Source organism: Atractosteus spatula, chromosome 4 (assembly GCF_055471065.1).
Source record: "Atractosteus spatula isolate fAtrSpa1 chromosome 4, fAtrSpa1.hap1, whole genome shotgun sequence".
NCBI lineage: Eukaryota > Metazoa > Chordata > Actinopteri > Semionotiformes > Lepisosteidae > Atractosteus > Atractosteus spatula.
This window is the reverse complement of record NC_142709.1, coordinates 62,996,178-63,023,028: the sequence shown is the minus strand read 5'-3', so window position 1 is coordinate 63,023,028 and position 26,851 is coordinate 62,996,178. Positions and strand designations below refer to the sequence as shown.

The 26,851-nt window shown below is 37.5% G+C and overlaps 1 protein-coding gene across 2 annotated transcripts in view; it reads left to right on the top strand.

Moving 5' to 3' along the window:
- The window catches only part of ephb1 (EPH receptor B1), a 207,052-nt gene extending 181,850 nt beyond the window's left edge, over positions 1 to 25,202 (top strand). Inside the window, exons 13-18 of one of the 2 annotated variants that reach the window (XR_016090951.1) lie at positions 5,322 to 5,471; positions 8,768 to 8,961; positions 9,652 to 9,807; positions 13,254 to 14,361; positions 23,777 to 23,863; positions 24,863 to 25,202. Coding sequence is in view for 1 of the 2 variants with exons in the window: in XM_088913568.1 (XP_088769694.1) it covers positions 5,322 to 5,471; positions 8,768 to 8,961; positions 9,652 to 9,807; positions 13,254 to 13,362 (609 nt within the window). In the remaining variant the exon portion in view is untranslated. Of the gene's footprint in view, positions 1 to 5,321; positions 5,472 to 8,767; positions 8,962 to 9,651; positions 9,808 to 13,253; positions 16,182 to 23,776; positions 23,864 to 24,862 lie in introns of those variants that run through there. The other variant, XM_088913568.1, reaches the window with a different exon arrangement.
- The last annotated feature ends 1,649 nt before the right edge of the window (positions 25,203 to 26,851 follow it).

The window sequence follows — 26,851 nt, the reverse complement described above, 5'->3', positions numbered from 1 at the left end:
ACGAAACGTGGAAATATCATTGATTTTTTGTTTGTTTTCTTTTTGAGGTTTCTGTGCTGTACCTCGTTCACCCTTGCACTTCTGAAGGTTAAGCTAGGTTCTGTGTTTCTTGCTGCCAAAGTAAAATAACAACAGTAATGCTGCAAATTCATGAAGTGCTTTTCATCTGAAAAATACATAGAAGGACCCCACTTCATCCACCACCATCTTCTCATGTGGAGAAGTTAGAAATTCCTTTACCAACCAAGTTAAGGGGGAACTTTAGGAAAACCAGAGCAGAATTTATCCAGGACACCTGGGATAACTCCTCTGCTCTTTCAAAAGGTGTTTTGGAAACATTAATGACCACAGTTTTAAGGCTCATCTGATGGTTGGTACCACAGCATCAACCTTTCGCAGCATCAACTTGTGTTTCCTTTCCTGTACTGATCATGTCCAGCCTTGCTTAGCTTCTGAGATCTGATAAGATTGGCTTCAAGGTGATGAAAATGATGAACTTGCAAAATAAATTTTGTTTACACATTATGTCAGAGAAGAACAAATTCGATTTTTGTTTTTCTTTGTGAATATGGGTTTATTCTCTCTATACAGTACATATACAGTATAATGCATTTTCTTGGATGACTTGGATGTCTCTCTCCCACTGTTTTTTAATTATTTAGCTTTCCGATTTCTTTTACTTTAGCTTTGCACATGTTTTTTTGCACATCCTGATACCTACAAATATCCTGGTAGGTAGGTAGATCCTGTTTCAGGCCATAAAGGCCTACAGTATGGGGGAATGGGGGCAAGGGCCACCATTTTGATTGACCATCCGACACTGGAGGTGGAGGTGATGTGGTCAGCATCACGCTCCGGCCGGCCTGTTACCCCTGGAAGGACTGACCCCCGGTACTCGTTTAGAAAGCAGGCTGAGTGGACCTGGGAGCCGTCTGGAAGGAATAAAATGAAGCTACATCACTTGCCCCCAAAGGTGGATACTGCACATTGGTGGTGGTGAAGGGGAGTCCCCATTACCTGTAAAGTGCTTTGAGTGGAGTGTCCAGAAAGCAATTATTATTATTACCTGGGCTGCAACCTGGGACCTTCCAGTCAGGAGCTAGATGCCCCTGCCGTCTGAGCTACCACAGCTGCTTACAAATACCCCCTGGGTTCACCCTAAATGATGAGTATTAAAAAAGTCTTTTTCAGTACGTTTTAGCTCTATAATAATTTTCTGTGCAAAGTCCTTATTATTTAATTAAAATTCATATTCTTCAGTTATATATTGCTCTAAAGAAATGGTTAAATTGCTTCTCAGTTGCTTTATTATGCTGATTAATTCCTCCTAATCTGTATACCGGTCATTTTTTAATATACTGAATTCTATGTCAGGCTGCATCATAATGTAAAATTGTTCAATTTAGATCACTTTTGCATAATATGTACATGTGAACATGATTAATTTCTTATTGTGCATAGTAAAGTGTTGAATAATTTTAAGATTTAAATAAAAATGTACTGGGACAAATGTGCCCATATTTTATCATGTTATGCCCTGCGGGAATTGGCCGCCAGCTTTAATTAGCTCATTTTAACAGCTCCAAGAAATCCCCTTGGATTACACCAGCATCTACCTGTGATGATAGTACTGGGAAAGTTGTTAATGCAGAATAGGATAATTCTCTAAGCTAAGAAATACTCTATTAAAATCTGTATACTGTAGAATTGATTAGTGTGGTCCCACAGAGGAGTGAACTATTTTGTCCATTTTGCAGAGACACAAGCTACAGTAAAAAGCCCTTGATTGCTGCAGCTGTCATCCCATTTCTTTGAACAAAAAACGTGTTCACTAGACTCATCAGAAACTCACTAGTTAGGGCAAGTATTTCTTGTTTTGTTAAAAAAAAACTGAATGTAGTTAAATCTCCATAAAATTAAATTGTCTATAAAAGACAATTTCTGCATAGTTTTTGCATAATTTCCTTGTTTTTCATATAAACATTCTAACCATACAGCATATAAATACAAACTTACTAAGTGCCTCTCTTAATACGTCGCACCAGCTGTATGTTTAAACAATCAAAATGGTAATAGCAAGCAATCTGTTGCAGATTTGTAACATCAGGACCGTAACTTGTGAGTAGAATTGAAAGCAAAGTAGACATATACCAACAGAACACTTTATAACAAAAGGCCAGTAAGCAGTAGAGCAGACTTTCAAGTCACGATATGCTTTAATGATTGCAGTGCTTCAGCCTTTTTTACTTACATTGAATTTCATTCAGATCCAAATTTTAGGTTTAATAAGTTGCTAGCCATTATATTAACATGGAGGGACAGCTATGACTCATGTAAGTAAATCTTTGAACACACTGTTTCATAAAGTTGAAAGTCATGTCTAAAGTTTGTTTGCTTAAGTTACAAAATTATAGATTTCACAGATTAGAAAGGAAATGTAATTGGGAGACCACGGTGAATTCATAAGAAGGATGTTTAGGAAAAGCTTTAAGGAGTACCCTCAGTATCCTGAATATCATTTCAGCTAGATACTTTCTTCACACTCACAAGACATGTCATTGCATTCAAGTACAACATGTGATGTGAATTGCTTTTTCTTTTATATATGTGCACATGCATTGATTAAAAGATAAGAAATATCACATTTTAGTTTACACAAATGTCATGTTTTATAATATTATATTCATATTTCTTTTATTTAGTCAGAATCGGGACCTTCTGGTGGTTTCTGTGGGATTATTTGCAAAACAAATTGTTCAGTAGGTGACAAATTAAAAATATGTGCAACGGTACCTAAACCCCAACATGTCCCACATAGTGTTATTATCTACAATAAAATCAGGAATGTACAGTATAAGCCTGTTTCATTTTTCCTAATTTTTACTCTTTGTGTGGCATAATATCCCAGTTAGTGGAGTAATTACAAGTGTGCATTAAGCTTTAGCACGACCATTGCAAGGTGAGAGCTTTTTCATCTTTTGCTGTCCACACACTCCCAGATCTGTGACAGCTGTGTGCACAGCTCCCCTTTCCTTGGCCCTGTCGTACACAGACATTAGGATGATTGCTTTTAACCTGACAGCAAGCAAGCAATTCCAAGAAGATCCTCTTTGGGGCCGTCAATCATTTAACATACTGTAGAAGATGGGTTCTTATTATTTATGGATCTTTTTCTAGTGGCTTCACAGAGATCTACTTGTTGTAATCAAGGTGACCTGTGGCCACAGTAAAATCCCATTTCTCCATTTCTTTTCAAAATACTGTCCTCTTTTTCTGTTATGAGCCCCTGCTGATTGCAGATTATCTATATGAAATGGACATTTTACCCCTGTCTAGTGATCAGTGCTACCGTCTAATGTTTTACATATCCTGACACACATGATGCATGTTCCTGCTGTATCTGTTTATTCAGTTATGTACACATTTGTCCTTCAGGATTTAGACTGGAATCGTTTTTGATGATCGTTATCAAAATAAGTTGTGTTTTTAAATACAGAACACAGTTAATTGGAACACCTGGGTGACAAGATTGCTTCAGTTTAAATGATGCCACATCTTAGTGTCTTGGCATTTTGTTCAAAAAGTGTATGTCAAGGTCAATAAGGTCTTTGGATACACCACCTGTTTGAGTGAGCACAGTTGTAGGCTTCAGAAAGTGTCAGCACTTTGTTAACAGTAGACTTATTTTAATTCTCTGAACATTTCTTCAACACACGTCCCTGGGGTATTCACTTTTCTCTTGAGTTATTAAAAAACAGAACACTTTTCATTATATTTTTGCCTTCCCTTTGTTTGCCTTCGCATTTCAGCAATTTGCTTTATTAAAGTGGAATTTGGCTGCCTTCCCCCCACAGCGTTAATTATTGAAGATCTGCATAGCAGCCTTCAACCAGCCAGCCGTGAAAATGTTATTAGTTTCGAAAAGGCTCGGTTTACAGTCCCACCCATCTGCTATTCCCCTTTCATGAGTACAGATATGAGTCTCATTTTAGTATTCCAGGGTGAGATGAGAGAAGAGAAGGTATCACTAAAAAAAGTGCTGAGGCAGAATACAGTACAAAACATAGAGACATGAAGTATCAGAAAACAGCAAGACCTTGTGGAAGTGCAAATCTGCAACCAAGTGATTGCTCATAAACAAGATGTTCAATAATTTATCACTTAAAGAACCTCCAGAGAATGTTTCTTCTGATTTGGCTATCTTTAGCACTTGTGTTATGTGGTACTGAAATAATTTATTTTTCTTCAGGCTTGCAGTGCTATTCAAGCAAAATGTACTACTTTTTTGGTTCAGAAGGAAGTCTCAAAATCAAAATGTTTTAAATTGGCTTGAGCTTGGCATCCAGTGTTCTTTCCAAAAAATGGCACTTGCAGTCATTGCTGCACTAGTGTGGCATGGTGATATACTGTACTGTATGAGAAATTGTGGAGGCAATTAATAGATATTAAGTCAGGATGTTGTTTTAGAACAAAGAAATGTGGAAAGTCATTAATTCACCAGAAAAAAATCCATTCTTATTAAGAGTATATATAGAGTATATAGAGTGCAGGTTATGTCAGACATCTTAAACACATTCATGTCCTTTCAATCACCATGCTGGTGTACCAAGGGCACCCATACTCTTGCCAATTACAGACTGAGCAGTGGATGTAAGAGTTTCTTAACCCCTGCACTTTCCCTTTAGGGAGAGACTGTAAAGGGACAATTGATAGGGATCAATCCATAAAAGGTAAATTTGTGCTGATGCCTTGTCAAAATGGTTTTACATTTTTAAACAGAGTAGATCAATAAAGGATTGGATTGTAGTCTGTTGTAAGGCAGCCTCTTCAGCAGCTTGTCTTTCATTCCACTTTGGGCTCCTGCTGGCCTGACAAATTAACAAGGATAGTGTCTCGACTAATGTCCAGTGTATTAATATATTTGTGGTGAATTATCTGTGTATTTAGCATGTGAATTTCAACATCTAAGGTGTGGTTAAAATGGGTTGATGATGAGACATGTATTAATTGACTAAGTCATTTTTTGTATGACTTATCCTTGGTAAATGCTTTAAGCTTTTTATGCCATTTAAGAAAGAATCATCTGAAGTACAAGGAGACAGGCATGCAAAAACATACCTGGTGTACTGTACAGATGTCTCTTCAGATACACACAACATTTAAAATACATACAGTATGAACCTGATTGTTTGTAACTGTGCCAGAAATTCTGTTTAGTGTGGAAGTTCCACATAAGGCAAACAAACCAATAGATGGGCCAAATGACCTTTTCTCATTTGTAACCCATCTAATAATGCTCTTTCTGTTTGCTGTGATCCCAGGGTGGGAAAATCCCAGTGCGATGGACAGCCCCAGAGGCCATCGCCTACAGGAAGTTCACCTCGGCTAGTGATGTCTGGAGTTACGGTATTGTGATATGGGAGGTGATGTCCTTTGGTGAGCGACCCTACTGGGATATGTCCAACCAGGATGTAAGTTGTATTTGTTTATGTATTTTCTCATTCCAGATTCTGAACACAATTTATGGGGAATCATAGCTGCCAAAGTCACAATTAAGGTGCTAAGGCAGCAGCAAGCAGTGTTTAACACTTTTCATAACTATATGTCATGTTTAATCTTTATTTTGTCTTCAAAAGGGAGGACCTGCAATGCAATGTATTAGGTCAATTAGGAGGGCTGTTGACATAATCTACTGTAGGTTTATGTTGCTGTTGTGTTCTCCTTTTTCCTGTGCTGTTGAGCCCCAGTGATTTAGAGTACTTCCTGAGATAGCTTAGATGCCGAAGCTTTTTTCATCAAATTGCACCACTTTCAGTAATTTTCTGGTACGCATCACTGCTGTTCAAAATTTTCTTAGACAGAACCAGGCCAATTAAGCAGATGTTTCAATCACTTGGACTGATCATTGTCAGGAAGGCTTGGCGTATTTTTCTCTGTGCCTGCTGTTGTCTTTTTTTATATTTCAGTTTGTGTGAAACTAAGATTGTGTAAGTCCTAAACAAAAACGTGTACTGGAACCCTATTCTTTTCATTGAGATCAGACTCAGATTTGGGAGTTTCTAGTTCTATTATTTAAGTTTAAGTTTTCTCTTGATCATTTCCACAGCATGTACCAATATCCATCCTTCTGTTTCCTAACTGCTTTATCTGTGGGAACAAGAGTCTATCTTGGCAAGCAACGGCCATAGAGCAGGATATACCTTTATTTGCTATGTTGACATTACATGAACAGCAGCAAACTATAAATTGTATAATTATTACAACCTGAACATAACTAATACCTAACAATTTACAATTGGTAATTAGATCAATCTGAAAAAGAAAATATGAAAAGCTAAATGAATTGAAACACAAAATATCATATGATCCCTGTTTGTTGACTTGCTTGAACTGCTTAAGCATTGCTAAGAAAACCTGTTGCTGGTATCGTTATTGTGCTGAGGAGAATAGTGCATGGAAATGTTCCCAGACATTTCCATTACTTTCTGGGCAGCTGTGTGTCTTGGGAATACTCTTTAATTGAAATCAATTTCTAATAAAGGCAGGTGTAATTAAAAAAAGGTACCCAGAAGGGTGATTTTAGTTTTGTCATCTTTGGTTGCCAGACACTCTTTGCTACATTTTGGCTATGATTTCTTAAGGTTTCAATCTCAAATAAGCTTACAGTAACATTAAAAAATAAATAAGTACCAATCTATCATACCATCAGAGCTTTTCCAGTTGTAAAAAAGCAGGACTTGTTTGTGGAAGGTCAAAGATCTATTGAAATTAAGTAAAGAGATACAGTACATCAGATAAATAACTCATTGTAACCTTATAGAAGCATTTCAAGACATTACAAATCTTACAAATGTAGTCAGGCACATCTAAATTCAAATTATTAATGTCATACCATACACACAACCCTAGTAACCCTTAAGACTTACTAAGTAACTCTTAGTGTCTTGGTGAAATTTTACATGGGTACTAAAATTGTTCCCATCCAAAAGACTGTGCCACCAGAAAATAACATTAGATTATTAATTAATAAGCTGTGCATGAAAATGATTTAAGGATTGTTATTAAACATGCTATTAACCATTAATAGATATCAGTTACTACCTCATTATTAATGTATTACTGGTTATAAAAATATAAATGGAATTTGTAACCCTCTCTAAGGTGATACCAAAGAGTATTAATCCAGTATTAATGTTATATAGAATGTTTTTCTGAATCTGCTGCCATATTGTATTTCAGACTAGAAAATTATAGAGGTGTTTTTTTTCATGTTTTTTAAAACATAATGGTGGTGAGAAAAAGCAAAAGAAAAAATGAGTCAAGCACCTTTGTTAAACATTTTTTCCTTGAATGGGTTCATTTGTGAACATGTTATGCTAACATTTGTACTTTATTTTCTTATGACACAATTAAGACAAGGTCAATCGAGGTAGGTCAGTCACTGCATATTTGTTTGAGAATTGATTATTCCTAGTTTTCAACACTCCCAGGTTTAAATAACATCTCTCCCACCCATTGCATACATGATACGGTATGGTTGAGCCTGGCAATTATCCAAACTGATTGCTTCAGGTTCATCCCGTTTTAAACTGTTTTAAACAAATAATGGGAGGCATATAAGAGACAGACACACTATTCTTTCCTGTGCAATCATCCCTTAAAGCCATTGTAGTTTAACAGAGACAGGGCCTAAGTGTGTGAAGTTCATTAAAGTCCCTGTTTATCTTTATGAGCAGTCAACAGACTGTGTAAGAATGCTCTTGTGTTTTATAGGCTTCAGACCACTTTATTACATTGTGACTGACTGATGCATTGCCTAGATACTGGCACTTGTCAATGTCTCCATACAGACCTGTGACACATCAGGTGAATCAAATGATTTTAGGAATAGAAATCTCACTTGTTTAAATAAAGTAGGAGAGATAGCATAATGGAAAAGTGAGAACAAAACATTGTAGAGATAAAATTGGAATTAAGGAAATGGATGTCACTTAGTCCGAATACGATTAATCATACAATGTTAATGTGTGTCTTTAAATTAGTTTAAACCATAATAGTTTTGTTAATGCTGTGAACAAGTGGCAATATTAACAATTTAAATGGGACTGTTACCATTTACTTGATATCTTCAAATACCATATTCACTCTAAAATGAAAATGAGTAATTTGCCCACTGGAGATAATAAATTAATAGCCTGCAACTGACACACCCCCAGCATATGGTGTACGCTGTTAAATAGTACACAACACAGCCTGGAGTTTATTGAGTTTATCAGAACTTTAAAAGAAATGGTATCAAGAAGTTATTCATAATAGCGGCTGCTCCTATAACTGTCTTCAAGGGGCAAGAGTTTTAAAAATCAAAACCTGAAGATGGTAAATCTAAATATCTTTGCACTACTGCTCTACCTCATAGAGTGTTCAGTTATTGGGTAGGTCAAGGCTCCTCTTGATTTTGTTGTGCTGGCTTTCTTTTGCTCAAAAAAGGCATCTACAGTAAGTCTTGCATCTGCCCAAAAGTTGGAGACAATGTAAAGCCAGTATTGATGCATTGCAAGCACTTTTTGTCATAATGCTGAACCATTTTTGTTAACAATACAGGATTAAAGGATTGAACCAACATGATGCTAGCGAATTTGGTTCATGCATAAACATCACTACCCAGTATTGTAGTTGTTTCGGGAGCCCTGCTTAACAAGACAGATTGATTTTCCTACCTGTCTATGGAATTGTCCACTCTTATTTGGTCTGGAAATCCTTTTGGCAGGTGATCAATGCCATCGAGCAGGACTACCGGCTGCCCCCCCCCATGGACTGCCCTGCTGCCCTGCATCAGCTCATGCTGGACTGCTGGCAGAAGGACCGCAATGCTCGACCTCGTTTCCCAGAGATCGTAAACACACTGGACAAGATGATCCGCAACCCCACTAGCTTGAAAGCCGTGGCCACTATCTCTACTGTGTAAGTATACCTTTCCTCTTTCATAATGAAAGTCATTCACGTAAAAACTAGTCCCAGAACAACGAATCGAATGAGATGAGGGGCAGGAGGGCCAACAGTGTAGCCAGCCTTGTACCACTGTGGCAATTTGCCAATCCTATACAATTATATATAAACACTAAAAATGGACTCCAAGACAACCAATTAGGCAACATCAAGATGCCTGATCAGCATAGTTTAGTATTGCAGCTGGGGTCTACAGCTTGGTATGCTTAGGTTTACAATTTCTCTAATTACTGGCATCAATAGTGTAATTATGCATGATAGATTAGTATTATCAATATAATCATATTGTGAAAGAGAGTGTAGCATGAATTATTCTAGAAACCTTCTTCATTACAATCTTTTAACATTCTACATTTTCAGACCTTGTTTGCCTTTGTTATGATAAGTAAGTTACTGAAATAATATTGAATATGGATCTAATCTCTATCTTTAGAAATTATTTGACCAGGTTTACTTGACTAGGAGTTGTGGGTGTAGGAAATGAGGTACCCAGCCAAGTTGTTCATGTCAGTACCTTGGTTTCTTTCAAGAAATGGCTGGATGGATCTTCGGATCACTTAGCTACTAACCCCCAAATGGGCTAGATGGGCTGAATGCCCCCCTTTCGTTTGTAGTCTTTCTTATGTTTTTATGTGTTTCCACTAGGCCTTCTCAGCCCCTTCTTGATCGCTCTGTGCCAGACTTCACTACGTTCAACTCTGTAGAAGAGTGGCTGGGTGCTATCAAAATGAACCAGTATAGAGACAACTTCCTGAGCTCTGGCTTCACTTCCCTACAGCTGGTTGCACAGATGACCTCAGAGTGAGTATCACACAGATGTAAGAGGGGCCCAATGAAAAATGAGATTTTTTAATGTGATTTTAAAGATCTTTGCTTGTTGTGAACTCATCTGTATCGCTATTTATGTTGACTGCTTCAGAGCAGCTTTACAGATTTCATACAGCCTTTTTTTGTGTGACAGAAATAAGACTTCTGGCGGGAAATATTTAACTAAAATTGCAGAGAATTTGAGAACTCACCACCCGGGGAATTTAAAAATGATCATACTGGGATGTATTCTTTAATGAAAATTAAAGATAAAGCAGGGTTTTCTGTAGAACATAAATAATCAAACATTTAGCAAACCAAGATGTAGTGATGAGTTGCATTAATAACAGGTTATAGGTTAAACTCAGTTATTTTTTCTTTAAAGAAACTTATCGCGTTCCAATATATGAATCACTGCATTTAATTACATAATGACCTAATATCTGAAAATATACAAAAATGATACAGAAATCCAGTCTTTTGTCACACATCAATGATGATAATTAGAATACTCTTTCACATTTGAATGCACCTTTTACAGAGATTGCAATCTTTGTTTATTGCAAAATGTTTGTGATGCTAAAAAGTCATTAATTTCATTAAACATTTCATTAGAAAGCTTTTTCAGTAAAAGTCTTTGTTAAAAAAAGCTATTTCAAGCTGCACAAGATTAGGGTGCAAACCCATTATTTCTATTTTAAATAGGCAAGTTGAACAATTAAAATGGTGTTGAGAATTATTATTACAGGTCAGTAATATTTCACTTCTAAACAACAGCCTTTGAGGCAGGAATCAAGTAGAAAACTTGAAATTTATCTAAGTGAACATTTTTATTTCTGGACTCAACACAAAACATTTTCAGTAAGTGTCTTTACATGTTGCCAAAAGATCCCCTGTTACTTTTTCCTCTGCCCCAGCTTCAGAGTTAGAGGAAAGGGGAAGGACCTGTTAGTCACACGGGCTGTAGCCATACATTTGCATACTTTAAAGAAAGAGTTCTGTGGAATTCTCTGTTTCACTATTCATTTAGTGAATGTAAATTCCCTGAGCCAACCATAGCTCCTGGTCTGGCTGTGTCGAGGATGTGTAGCTCTCCACTGAGTCTGTGGACTGGGCAGCCCTCTGGGATGTGCTCCATAATGTAACGAATAAGCCCCTGCGTATAACAGGTATCTCAAACGCCCAGGCTGGGGGAGTTCTCCTTTAGCTCAGCCGGCAAGTTCCCTGTTGCGTGACGCCGAAGACCTGGGTTTGCGCCCAGGCAGTGAGGGACGAACTGGCAGGGCAGGGGCGGCAAGGGCGGAAACCCCAAGAACCGTTACACAGTTACCTCTGTCACACAGGAACAAAGATAGCTTGCACTGGTTCACCATCTATAGAGGTTTGAAAGACAGGGACGATGACCAATCCTCAAGTAGTTTAGAGTGGACCACTCTTCTCTTAGAAAGTGAAAGCCAGAAGGTTGTTGTGTAGAGCTTCTGATGAGGTGCTTGTTTGTTAAGCCCTGTGATTCCCATTCTTGAGCCCAGGTGGAGTTTGCATTGACGTTGTGCTGGGGAGAGTTTCTTTTCGGATGGCTTTCTTGAAGGCAGACGTGTTTTGGTGGTGATTTAAACATGTCCTCATGTAGGGGCAAGTGAGGAGCTTTTTGGACTTCGAGCATTTTGTGGGTTATTGTGAGTTGTCGGATGTGTGATAGGACAGGGAGCCAGAGGGCTGGGTTGGAGTGTAGGGTTTCAGTGACGTGTGCATAGTGGCATTCAACTGGGTGTGTGAGCTTGTAATAATCTTGACTCTGGTCTCTGTGAGCATGTGATAATCTTGTCCAGAATTTGTATGGTGAGCTTTTTTGTAGCTTTTGCATTGTGGAGGTGGAATAGGCTGGATATTGTTTTTGAGTTGTGTTTGAATATCCGCATTAGGACCTATTTCAAGGTGTCAAAAGTGGGGGTCTGTGTTGCCAGATTGATGTCGTTAGAATATATAAACTTTCAGGATGTGATTTTTGGGAGATTAAACAGGGTGGGAGCTAATACTGATCCTTGAGGGAGTCCTTTGTTTCTGTCGTTTACATGTACTTACTTTCTGTCTGAAGTGAACTCTGAATTATTTGTTGCTCAGCAATGTTTGTATTACTTTGGATGCTTGGGGTGGTGGGGGAGGGGGGTGCAGTGACAGCTTCAATAGAACACCAGGAAGCAATGGATTAAGATATACAATTTCTTGTATTAGGAATTTGTCTTTTCACATACCACAACTTCCTCTCCATGAGACACACAGGCACACAGATGGGGAGAGAGAAGCTTGGGGTCAGAGCGCAGGGTCAGCCATTTATACAGCACCCCTGGAGCAGTTGGGGTTAAGGGCCTTGCTCAGGGGCCCAACGGAATAGGATACCTCTGCCGGCCGTGGGCTATGAACTGGCAACCTTTCAGCCACAGACACAGATCCTTAGCCACAGAGCCACCACACTGCCTAGTGTTCATATCGCATTCCTCATCAGTACCCAGGCATTCCCAGGAAAGCTAAGGATCTGACTAGCAATGTAAATTCTAAGAGAAGCTTCAAGCTTCTCACATACAGTTCTAGATTAAATTTCATATGGGCATATGAAAGTGAGCATTTAACTATGGTTCAAGACAGTTCTAACTTCAAAAGTTGTCAGTTCCGTAAGAATAATTAAGTCAACTAATTATGGAATAAACCATGCAAAAACCTCTTTTTCAGTTTCAATATTAACAGGCTCTGCTTTCATGTATAAAATTCATATGGGAGTCATGTTAGGTCTGATTTTTCAAGGTCCTTCCACCTTATTAAATTATACAAAAAGTAGCAGGATTGCATAATTATTTTATGAGAACAAAGGAATTATTGGGTACATGATCTTTAACTTAAAAGGCCTGATAATATGGTATTTTATTTATTATTTAGACATTATTTAATTAAATCTGCTATTCCAGCAATGGTTTCAATGCATTGCATTTGTATATGTATCTCTTGACACCTAAGTTATAGGAAGAGCTGTAATTTAAATATTATATTTTTTATATAATATTATATTTCTTGTTGATGAAATGCAAAATGATATTGGAGAAATATATGAAGCAATGTATCAAAAGCAATAACATTTTTAAAAACATATGTTTACAGTTATTTAAAATTCAGGTTACCAAAAAGCTTTTAAAACAAAAAGTGGCAAGAAGTCTGCATCTCCCATGCCCTTAAAAAAAAACACAGGTGATGTTGCTGAGAACTGTAAGTTTAATTGTATTTGCATGAACATCCGAACATTGTGATAGAATAGCTTGTTCAGTTCATGAACAGGTCTTAACACAAATGTTTTGATGCTTATTTTCTGTGCACATCCTAAGTTCAAATCATCATTATTACTTTAAATTTCATATCTAATGTTTTTCATCTTTCTCTTTTAAACATTTCAGAGACCTCCTTAGGATAGGGGTAACTTTAGCTGGGCATCAGAAGAAGATTCTCAACAGCATCCAGTCCATGAGCGTACAGATGAACCAGTCATCGACATCTATGGCATGACAACAGGATGCTCCATGGGACAGATCCTTAAGCCCTCTCAGTGCTGTGGACATGACAAGATATAACTGGGTTGAAACGATCATATTAATTTAACATCATTTATGGTGCATATCAATTCAACTGCTAAACAAATGTCCATTATTTTTCGCCATTTCATGCAAGGATCACAATGGATAGTCACCCCAGTGACTCCTGTATTTTGCTTGAAAATTACGAAATATGAAAAAAGTATTCAAAATAGACTTACAAAAAATGCACAGACTGTGGAATATCGTCAATTAGGATTTCTGCTTAATGAATTTTAACTTTGGGTTTTCTTCTTTCTTTGAGTCTGTATGTTTCTCACTTGGAAAAGTTGGAGTACAAACTGCAATGTATTTTTTTTTCTCTCCATGAATGCCGTGATGCTTTCTAACAAGAAACAACTGTGCTACCTGATGATGTCCAGGTGGATGTCATTGCCAAAGGACTGACCTAACAGTTGCTCCCGGATTTTAAATCCATCAGAGAATTGAATGAATTTTAAGAAATAAAAATCTTCATATTGAAGGTGATACATTATAAGCATATGTACTTTTTCTGCTTGCATTTTTGGCAATTACGTGTGTGTTAACTGGATTGTAACTGACTTTCAGGACCTCTGTCCTTTTTTAAGAGGCACTGTGTCGACAAAACCTATACATGTGTTGCTGGTTGGGGCTTCAAATATGGAAGATAAGACAACAATGGAAAACAGACTATGTCTTGACCAACACTGTAAAAAAATACTATATATAAATGTTCAGTGTCAGTTAACTGGCCTATGGAAAGTGATTCTAGCTCTACAGACATATTGAATTGTTTAACGTGAGCTATCCATGCCATGCTGATGTTTGCTGGTGAGCATTATAAGGGAAATGGAGACGTTATTTTTTTCTGATTTCCTACTTCGAGTTGGAACACTTGGATCATTGTGCATTTCTAAATAGACTGTCCCAGCTTGGCAGCTTAAACTCTCTGGTACGTACCTTTTGTTGATCTCTCTGATGTGTTTGAGGGATGATGCACAACACATGAAGCAATGGTTGGCCTAACATGGTAAGGCTTAACTACAGAAGCACTTCCTTCAGCAAAACACAAAGAAACTTCAAACTTCAGGATGGTAGCAATGTTTCAATATGGGTCTTTCTTTGTTTTATAGCATGTGTTTGTTTTCCCAGCTTGTTTCTTTTTATTCTTCTCAAGGACTGATGATTAAGATTTATTTTGGGTGTTAAAAGGCCTCTCTTTTCGGTTTGCTGCTACATACAGTAGGTTAGTCAGCTTAAGGCCTAGGCTACCCTTAATCATTGGCACTGAAGTAATTTATTCTTTCAAAGTCATAAGTTATGTCTTTCAGATTTACTGTGTCTCTTAATATTGTCGTTTGGTGCGTACCTTTCGACCCTGGACTCTTTGCAGTCTTTTTTTATAGTAAGTTATGAAGTAGTAACGAAGAAGGAACAAACCTTGCATACACAAAAAACTAAAGACCCTAAAAGCTAAGTGAGCTAATAATCATCTAGGACTGTGGGAGTATGGAACAAGCTGTCCAGATATTTTGTTGAAGCCAATATCAGATCAGTTCGCTAAAAACTGCCAAACAGGTCAGATGTGCTACAGGTCAGTCTGCTCTTGCTTGTAATCTTTCTAATGTTATTATAATAACTGCTAACTGAAGTTATGATGAAGACAGACTTGAATGAAAGCAAGTCTCCTATTTAACTAGAGGGAAAGCTTTGCAAGTGAATAGATGGAAAGATTTACTGGTCACTACATCTGTAATAAGAAATCAAAGAGAATGTATGAAAGAAAAAAATTTAAATGTACATACCTTGTATTTCCAATTATGATGTATTGAATGTGCAGTCCCTAACTGTTATACTTACAGGTCTTTGTGAATGATGTGTATACGCATGTGGTATTTTTCCTTTCAGAATTATGTATAGTATTTGAATAGCTGAACTTATTGGATGTCGTAGACCCCAGATTCCATTTATAGGGGAAGTTACTTAAACTGAAAGTTCACAGTTTTACGATACCCTTCATAACCAGAATAATGGGCTCTCACTATGAGGACATGTGTTGTGTGTTCCAGAACTGTATTTAAAGTTGTTTACAGTAAAGCCTAGAAGGTAAATAGAGGGCTTTAGCAGAAGAAAATATAAGATAGTGAATGAGTAGGGAGAGTTCTAGAAGCTGTTTACTTCAGTTCTGAAGACCTTTTTGGAACAAACATTTCCTCAAAGAAATTCAGTGTTTGATAATATTAGTAAGAGAAGCATTTATGCCCAAAAGACTCAAATTCAATGCTACAGGACCAAACCATTTTTAATTCAATAGTAATTTAATTATTTAATTCAGGTTAACATCCATCAGATAATTACAGGAAATAACTAGTGCAAATTTGTAAGATTAACCTTTCTCTTAACCTTCTCAAAATTTCTTTCTTTTCCTTTGAATATGCTAAAACATGTGTACAATGTATAAAGGGAATTTTTTTTTATTATGAAACAGGTTAGTCAGTCAGGACTCATTTTAAAATGCTACTCAAATTCTTTATACAATGAATCCCTTTCTTTGTTTTCAGTCTTATACCTTTACTCAAATTGACATTAAAACTAAATGTGCTTTTCTGTATTTTCTTTTATGTAAACTCAACGGGTTTAGAACTTGTTTCTGAAATAGCCATTAATGTGTGATTAACTGATTGTCTTCCCACTAGTATTGAAAAATGGCGTTTTCACAAAAGATGACAGCACTAGAATAAATCAATGTTGTACATTAATACAAATGGTAAATTCCAAATGTGGCACTAAATGGTGGCTTTGTGTTTGGCAGAGACTTCTTACACAATGGAAAGTATTTGTGTTCGAAATTTGTATTTGACATGTGGGGCAGAGTTTTGATTTTATCCAGGCTACGAATAAGGATGGATTCTTCAGTTCAGAAATGTTAACCTTTTAAATTCTGTGAATCTAAATGGCTAAAGAAACATTTGCTGTATCAGTTGATTCTAAACCTTGAAACCTCCAACATATACAGTACAGTGTAATACGTTCCTTGTAACACATTAGTGAATTCCAAGACAGCTGAACTGACAGATCATCTCTCTACCTGAGAAACAAAAAAAGAACTTTCAAGCATTTCTGTTGTTCACTCATGTAAAAATTCATGGATTAAATTCCAAGGGGGAACATTGACAGGTTTACCTCATTTATTCTTCATGTAGTAGATTTATGATTTTGATTTACCAGGCTGGAAGTGTCTAGCTTGTACATAGCACTTGACAATTACAGGTTAAATGCCACCTACGTACAGTATAGCTCTTCTTTTACCATACCATGTATAAGGAAGCTGACTGTCAACATAATACACATTTTAATGAAAAAGAAAAGCTCAGAAACCGTGATTCTTAATGAGGAAAGAGTGCACTGGCTGGCTCTGCAGCCAGGCTATTGACAGTCTCTTCCCAGAGTGTCTGTACGTACAAGTTTAAATAAATAAGCGAGTGGGAAAGTGCTGGTAGCCTCAGGGAGCCAAACGGAGCCGATGGAATAAAATGTAATGAAGGAAGTACAGTAGCTGCAGATTGACAGCTTCCCAGCACCTTTCAGCAACAAACACATGCAGAACAGAAGTGCTGGTCAGTCAGAGAACACACTGGGAGTGATGAAATAGCAAACACACCTGCAAGCTTGTTATTGCTGATGTTGAGAATTGAATAAGAAAAAATAAATAGACAGATACTTCCCATCCTTTTGGATTACCATTTTCTCCTCCTAAGATAAGACATTTAAGAGGGAACATGCTCGGAAAAATTGTCCTAGGAGAAGTATCAAGACCGTGATTTGTAATTATACCAGCACAAGTGTGCCTCAGCACCGTTCCTACTAGACCCTGGAAAATCAGTTATTTTTTATAATCTAATCAGAAAATCAAAAAGAACAACCAGTAATGTATATTTTATAGTCTTTTGCTGTTAAAAAAATATGACCTGTTGTCATGTGACAGTAATGATTTGGTTCATTTTTAAAAAATAACTAAAGGAATGAATCCAGCAGTACAGGTGCGTCCGTTTTTTAGAAAGTTTGTTCAGAATTAAAGACAGATTCTGTACTTTGTGTGTCAGCTAGGTTGATTTCTCTTTAAAAGAAGCAGGAATCCAAGTGACATGGATGGACTTTGCAAATTTCCTCCTTTATGTAACATTTCCCTTATCTGTCAGTGAGCCTCACAGTATAATTAACTGAATGCAGTCCTGGTTTTTAATTAACACCAGTGACTTCCCCTCACACAAAGCAATCTAGAGCTCCAAGCCTTGGTTCAAAGTGTCCCAGGAAATATCGATTGACACAGAGACTGCAAAGCTTATCAGTTATCATTTATTGCTCCCTTTTCACTGGGAAAGTAGGAGTCAAGCTTTTTAATTAAATAAGTTTGTACATACTAATCATACATATTATCTCATGGGAATACTTAATTACTTCTGGAGATGATACTGTTTTTTTAATAAGATGGAGGTTAATGAGTTTGGGTGGGTGGCAGCCTTTCTCTGGATGCGATTCAGATAATGGCAAACAAGCCCTAAAAATCAAGTCATTCAAAACATTTTAAGCAATACAGTTTATTTTACAGAGAAATTTCATCAAATTGTTTCATTTGCCTCAAAATACATCCAAGAACTTATGTTTAAAGATATAGTTCACTGAGATGTTGTGCACCGCATTATTGTAAGAAACCTATACAAGGGAGGAAGTATTGACAAGTATGCAAAAGCACTAAATGATTAACCATTCCCTATAGGTGTTCATTTACAGCTTGATTTAAAGAAATGACTGTGATTTGTAAAATAGTAGTATATGTTGTTTGGCCTCTTTACCTTTCAAAGTATATGTTGGGGAAAAAAAGGGTAACCAAGTAGTTGTAGGACTTTTTGGAGTCAGTATTTGGTTTCACTTCAGTAGGTAAAGTAATAGGAACCAGAAATTGGACACAGCATGTCATTGTTTGTGATTTCCAAAATCTGAAAGTCTATTCCCTTACTGAGATCTCTTATTCTTCAATGGTATGGTCAAGAGTTTTTCCTAGTGAAGCTCATGTACATAATTAGCAGAGAAAACAAAAGTGTCATGTAAGGATCACATGGCTGCAATTGAATGTACTGACTGAAAGTATTTCACATTAACATAAAAGGGACAGTGTTCACCTTGTACGAATTGCAGAGGTATACTTTTAAAAATACAGAAACACTTTATATATTCTTAAATTTCTTTCTGGTTTAAGTACTTCTACATGTCTGCACGTAACAATCCCCCCAGATTAATTAAAAGGAAAAAATAAAAATCATTGATGGACAATTTTCAATGAGTACAAGTGATAATAAACTGCTTCTCTACTGGAAGTCCTTGCAAATATGATGGAGATTATTTTCTTAAAAAAGTTCTTTAGATTACTAGTTTATGTACAGTCATATAAGCACAAGTGAATATTATTTAGAACTTACTAATTTAACTGACATAATAAATAAACATTATGCATTACAAACATTTTTTGTGTAAAAGTCTTTAAACAAATAAGCAGAGGATTACAACAAATTCTTACCTGAAGGGGAAATATGCCGAATCATTTTCAAAAACAAAAGGTTGATAACATTCTTCATTTTTAAAGACGTATAAAACATTCCAATCTATTCCTATTGTTTCCACATTATATTTTTATTTTCATCTCCGTCCATATTATTTTCATAATAAAGTTAAATATGACTACCAAGGATAATTGCCTGATGATGATAAAACTATTTAAATTAATCATATATTACCATACAGTGTATATTTTAATTAAGATTATATAAATTCTAGCTCTTTCAGTAATTGATATAACAATTTACACATCATTTGCTATTTATGCAATCTTAGAGGGATTCATTTATAGCATATTTCTAAGAAAAACATAAAATAGCCAAGCCCACATTTACATTCTTAATGCTCATACTTTTGAAATGTGCTTTCAAAGATAATTAATTTTCATAATTCATTTTTCTAAACATTCTAAGGATATTTTCAAACTATTTTGAAACAAATTTAGTTTTTATCTCCTAATTCACTATTTTACATATTTAACCATACATAGCTGTACATATTAGAAGTGATTGCCGTCGTGTTTAGTTTGTTAACTAAAGGGTGCATTGCTATTAACTGAAAGGTCAAAACCTGCGTCTACCAACACGTTACCGAGAGCAAGACCATCAAGAAGCCAATTTCAGTGTTCACAGGATTTTATCCCCTGCAGTATAATACGTGAACACAGAATCATTACATATTGCATATGGCTTAAAAACTGAAGTTTTATTTACACAGATATTTGTAGTAATTATTTTTATCCTTGATAAAAGTCTAGAATGCAGTGTATGGGCAGCAAAGTCACATTTGATAGCCAATGCGAGTAGATTGCCTTTTACCACAATGGTTACCTGTACTTACCAAGGCCACGAGGGAGCTAGCTTTCCCCATCTTCTCATCCATCCATTTCATCAAACAGGTCAATCGATATCGCTATTGCTGCCAGGATAAAGGCTCCCCAAGTGCATTGCCTGGAGAAGTCACGTATGAAAATGCGAGCCTCAATTTCCACTTAAAACACGAAAGGTAAAGTCCCTACCAGGGCCACAGCAGCTCATGGGAAAAGAGCAGAGCCTGGTTTCTTTAGCGTTCAGCAGACCAGAGAGCATTTGACTTCCCCTCCAGATACGCTGGTCTGTTGCAGGGACTAATCCCATAATAATGCTGGTTCCCACATGAAGAGATGGTTGGACCACAGCACCTGGGGTAAAGCACCTCACTCACAGGTGTAACATGTGCAATTGTCTGCTGCAGGGACTTGAACCTGTTATTAATCCAATTTCTTACTCACTATAGACTGATAGATTCTGTTTGCAGCGTGTTGATGAATTAAAGAAGCACCTAATGTGTCAAGTATTAAAACCTAGCATTTAGTATTACGCCTTCCTAGTGCACAGAGGTGAAGCCGTGGTCTTCAGAATTGTGGTGGCCCTTGTCTGCCCAATGTGGACTATTGATTTGGCTGAATGTATATTTTATTAAAAGTCTTGCTTTTATAAATTTCACTACTAACAATTTGGAATATAACAGTACTGTATACAGTATGCATTAATGTATGTTACGTATGTTAGCCTACTCCATAAAATATAGGTAGAGAGAATCCAGAAAATATTTTAAATTGCCGTTTCATTCTCCTGAAGCATCGGAGACTTTTTAGCCTTCCTAGTGTAGCAGTGCGCTAGTGGGAGGATCCGCGGCGAACACCGGTAACTTGGCAACGCCCCGTGTGAGTGGGAGGAGGCGGCACCGGTGTGAGATTAGCGAAAACTGAACGAAAAAACAAAAAGAAAACATACAACGTTGCGCTTTTATGGGTAGCGGCGCCCAGGCTGGACTTATCCTATCTAACGGGGTCCAGCCTGGAAAAATAACCCCGTGTAGCGGCGGGGACCAGACTGCACTATTACCTACTGTATCTGGAGGGGTCCATTCTGGGTGCAGGTAGGGAGTGTAAGGCCAAAATAAAGAAGAATAAAACTCGTGAAAAATATGGAAGCCCGTTTCCGCCAGCGAGTAAAAAAAAACGAGCTATGGTATCTTGCAATTGCGACTTAGTATCTCAGAATTACGACTTGAAAACTCAGAATTGCGACTTCATCTCTCGCAATTGCAACTTCAAAATAGCCCACATTTCATGATCTGTCCTTTTGTTATTGTAACGGATTCGGGTTCTAGGGCTTGTGCCCTCGCCGCTCCCACCCTAGTTCGTGCCTCACTGCAATGGCTCCAACCCAGGTCTTGTCAGCAAGGCTAAAGAAGACCTTCTTTTTAAAGTAAAAAAAGGACATACAATGGGAATATGTAAAAAGTATAAGTTTCGGCTTTTATAACTGTGAATCCCTCTGGATGTGAAGTGTCTATTTCTATATTTTTTTTCATATTGTCTCCGTTTTTGTATTTCTGGTGTTTAAATAAAAACTTTAAAAGCCCACCGTCCACTATTCCATCCGGCTACGATGGAAGCCTCCCTGGCGGAAATGGGATTCCATAAAAATTAGTGTAATTAATTTGATTTTTATCAGGGCACTGTACAAGACAAGTCTTCAGGCCTATAGATCCTATGATCCTGTACGATTTATGAATATAGTGTAACGGAGCGGCCGACATACAGGTTGTACGATCTGGTTGCAGTGTGGTGATGGCACCACCCTCCCCTGCGCTAACAGGGATGCTGGCCGCCGGGGCTAAAGAAAGTGTTCTTTACCAAGACCTGGGTTGGAGCCATTGCAGTGAGACACTAGGGAGGGAGCGGCGAGGCCACAAGTCCTAGAACCCGAATCCGTTACAATAACAAAAGGACAGACAATGAAATGTGGGCTATTTCGAAGTCGCAATTCTGAGATACGAAGTCGGAACTGCGAGATACCATAGCGCGTTTTTTTTTTAACTTCCTGGCGGAGACGGGCTTCCATAGAAAAAGGAACAGCCTGCCCCTGGTGAAACCGCACGGCGGGACAGACGGGGGAAAAAATAAAGGTCGACCTCACGTTGGAGTACGACCACCCTCCAGAACTGCCCGTGTAGTGTAGCTCCTCTTCTAGAATAGGACCTTACTCAACCCGTCGGTGGGGGATAGAGTAAGGTGTCCAGTGTGGTTATATACGGCCTGAACGGTTCTTCATTAGGCTAAGGCTGCCCAGCTGTGACTCGCCAGGCAATGTGTCGCCCTTCGTTCAAGGCTCCGCCTCCACACTGAACACCCCTCGCTAAAGTAGCAAAACGACAAGTCTTACATTTCCCAAGTTACAAACATCAGTGTTATTTAGTTGCAAAGTGTTGAACAACTCTCATCTCTGCTCTGATCCCAGTAATAAAGTTTACATTCCAGTGCCTTTCTGTACTTGTTAACCGTAGGGTTATTGCCACGAACCTCACCAGATAAATTTGTAAGAGATGCTAAATCACTTCTCTGCTCCTTTGAACCTTTATGCTACAACAATAGGACAGCATTTTCTATCATGGTAATTCAAAACGTATTCAGGTAATCATTCAATAATGTATTGTAGTAAACTTTTCAAAGATGTTTGAGTGCTGTTTATCACTTAGCAGGGATGTTTATTAAATAGTTTGGCATGAATCTTAGCAAATATCACTTTTCTAATAAAAAAACTAATGAAAGCAAGTCTGCTCTGTTGTAGGTAACACTTAAAGGACTTTTCTGTCGCAGACAGCTGTAAAGGCAAGACCTCTGAAGCATTGTTCCATAAAATCACCCATCATCCTTCAGAATCTCTCACAATAAGAAAATTCTGCCAAAAGTCCCTTGCAAAACCTAAGAAATCATCAGTGTACCTCCAGTGACATTGGACTAAACACTAAATTATCTTAGCAACTTAGAAATAACCCTGTGCAAATTAAGTAAATGTTTTTGTTTAATATGATCCTGAGAGGTAGCATATTTTTGAAAAGCTTTTTAAAAAATATAGAAAAAATGATCTACAAATATGTGGTTTGTTTGGTTTCTTTTTCCAGAGGATGAAATGCAAAGACTGAAGATTAATTAAATCCATGTCATCTGATAATGTGGCCAGGCAGCTCTGTTTGGCAAGCTATTTATTTTATTAGCATTTATGTTGTAGAAGATGATTTACATAGGCTTTTTGGCTATGTGTAATTAACTGTATAATACTCAGAGGTACAAGTATACTTCTGCAGTGTCCCATAACTGTGGTCTGGTGAGACTGACCCCACTTAATGGAGTTTTTAATGAAAGTTCGGGAGGAATGAAGGCAGCCGCGCTCATTCGACACAGCTGCCGCAATTCTCACTAATCCTGACGTAAGCAACCGGTCTCCATAAATATCAAACGTCACTCTCTCCTCTTCCTCGTTCGTTTTCTGCATCCCTCCTCCACCCCCTCTCCACCTTTGCAGCTACCCCATTGGTCGCATGGGGGTCCTATCCTCCCCGTCCGACGGCCGGGAGGTTGGCCCTCAGCCAAGCGGGTTACGCCAAATCTCCACATCACAATAAACGATTCTAATTTCTCCCAAGCTTTCGGCTGCTGTCATTCCTCGTGAACTTGTCTTAGTTGACTAACGTCCCATCACAAGAGCCTAGGTTCTGTAAATGGTACTCTAGTTACTTACAGCCATACTGGAGTTTGCATACTGTACCTAGAAAAAAATGCTCAAGTCACTTTGCCATGAAACAGCCCCCCCCCCCCCCCCCCCCCCAAGTCTGCTCTCTCAAGAAGACTGTTAATCAGTGCAAATCCTCTTTGTGATAGATGATTTGGTGACTTTCTAATGCTAATGTTTGCTTATCTTTCACAGGCACTTCTCCACACTGAGTTCTCCCTTCTTCCCCCCGACACCTTCTTCCCCTCAACTGACGGCAGCAGTTTTAACAAAGACAAAATGGTAGGTGTAGCAGATAGCTTGTGATCTATCTGTCACGCTGGCACTTTCAAACTGTTCTCTGTTTCAATTAACCTTCCCCCGCCCTCTCCTCCTGACTCATGACATGCCCGTGCAAGTGCCAGCTAAGGTGACTGGTGACAGCCTCTAAATGAAATGCCTTTTTGGAAATCCTGATGGGTTTGTAAATCTGCCACCCTCAATGGCTTCTTTCTGTCCTTCAGTGTTAAGCAGTATGAAAAGCGTGTGTTTCTTTGGAGCAAACTTTCCCATTTCTTTCTGAGAGACAGAGAAATATGAAGAACTGGAGGTTCCAGATAGGGTTTTTTTGTGTGTGTCTGTATTGGGAGGTCTTCAGGTTATTTATTGCTAAATGAACTAGTGCGAAACTTAATTTTGTTCTTACTTCTTACTGGTTTTCATTCACAAAAGGTGTATTTTGAGTCATGTTTGTAGAGATAATACACGAAAGCATAAAATAAAATTTTATAGACTAATGAAACAAAAGGTAGGATTCCCATATGACGAGTCATCACTTGAAGATAATCCACTGTGGATGTTTTGAAATAAATTAGTACAGACCAGATGACCAAGAAGGTTTGTGCATGCTGTATGAACTGTCCTTTAGAATTCTTGTACAATGGCTCTAATACTTATTATGGTCTTTAATGTACAGAATTAAAATGTTCATTTCTTAACATCAGGGGTCAGAATTATTGCACTGAGCTGTCATTGTACAGAGGTGCTGGATAGGCATTTTGGTTTGTATAGAGTGGGTACTGAGCCAGGAACATCCAACATGAAAGCAGATGTGATTTCGGCAAAGTTGAAAGGTGTTGTTTATTACCCACTGATAAATTTAATTCAAGGGAGCTGCTAGACCATTTATCCTAATTAATGTAGTAACTCAGGTAAACACTTAATGTCCAAGCTTTTTGTTTAATTCAATGCTCAGATATTTAAATGGAATTTAATGTTTTACTTTCCTCTGTAAACTTTCAGATCAGCTGTGGCAAATGTATGACTCTAGTGCAGCCTGCAAGGACAAGGATCCTGCCAGTGCCAGTCTCCAAACTCGCTGTAGGAGGAAGACGACTTGACACCCTGCTGAGGTGACATTTAGCACTTCATGTCCAACCTGTCTGTAGGGTTTGTCAGCCAGGGCTGTGCCAGCATGACAAAGGCAACTCACTGTACATAGAGAATGAAGGGACTGGATGTTTTCTTGTTTCATTGTATAATTCTGAATTGTTAATTGTGATGAGTATGTCAGAGTTTGTAACTGTAACTTTCTGAGAAATATTGTACTAAAAATGCACTCAATAAAGATCAATCAACTTGATTTAGTTCTTGAATTTGTTTTAAGAATAATAAGACGAATTCCTTGCATTTGTGTAAAGTTTTTCATTCCAAAAGATCCCAGAGGATCTTGGATAGGAAACCACCACTGAAGAGCTGGGTAACGTGTGACAGTTTTTTTGCATCAGCAACCATACTATACAGCAAATCAGGTGGAGAAGTGAGGAATTACGTCACTGAATTTATTAATTGAATGAATGGAGAAAACCAGGTTGGCCAGACTGAGCAACCCTAAAGCAGATTTTAGGAAAGGAAATGGAAGTAACATCCCTGTTCTAATGAAATAATTGAATCATTAATGGTTTGTACCTTGGTTTAGCGTCTCATCAAAGGACAACTCCTATTACAGTACAGTGTCCACTGTCACCATGCTGTGGAAGTAGGTGTTGTGATTCTGGCTAAAATGGAAAAATGTTACCTACTGGTCCACCATTTACATTATAATAATTAAAGGGCAATTTACAAGGTCTTAATTAATTAAAAATGAATGAGTTGTAGAAATAATGTAAAAAGAAACCAATCAACCTACAGTAAATGTGCTTTTGTGAAAACCAGTTTATTTAAGAGTCATGTTACACCACAAAGCATAAGTGTATGGACTACTAAGTGGAAATTGGTTCTTTGGAATTGAATCCATTCTCTAAAGCATCTAGTCACCTTTTTCCTTTTTTATTAGGTAGTGCGCATATCATTGTATAAATAACATACATATATACCACATTTGTATATATTTTATTAGGGTCTAACTAGTGTATAGTACAACTACAGAAGCAGTTGTACTAGTACATAGTACAGTACTTCATAATTTCATTCATTGCAATTTGAAACCTACAGTAGGAAATATATTTTCTATTGCTTCTGGCACATATTTTCTGTGATGCCTTTTTCTCTGATGTGCTCTTTGTTAGTCTTATAGCACACTGGTCCCTAAATACGGTCCAAGAGAATCAGTGTGTTTTCTAGGTCGCTCCAAAGCATAGCACACAAAAAGCTATAAGACGTTGTTAAATTGATCCAATTAATCAATAATGAGCTGATTCAGGTCATTTAGAACCAAGCTGGACTAGAAACGTATTGCCATGCTGTAATTATATAAATAACTAGGATTATGTTATAGTTATAGTTCCAATTAGTTTTTTTATATAATACTATCATATAAATAACTAGGACTAGGATTGGGGACCTCTGAACTAGTATCAGCAGAAACCATTCCTAAAAAAGGGTAAAATGGATTACAACCTCTTTTATACACAGTATTTCCACTAATCTGTTGTACTGTATGCCATTTCATTGTATTGCTTTTAGAAAAAAATCCTTAAATCTCTTATCAATGCTAAAAAAAGAAAACAGAAGCAAAGACTGAAGAGTATATACAGTATGTTTTTTCTGACAATGGAAGGATTCCAATGCATTTAATGCACAAGGCTCTAGCTTATTCATGTGTTTAATTTTATATGTAATCCAAATTGCATGAGTATCTACATTTAAATTAATAATCACTGTTGACTTAACAGCAATCAATTATGTCTTAAAGCAAAGCAGGGCTAATCAGAAGGAAGTTAAAAAACCAGACACCCAACTTATTAAGCTGAGCTGGGTCCAGAGCAATTAAATTTTAAATTGACAGATCTG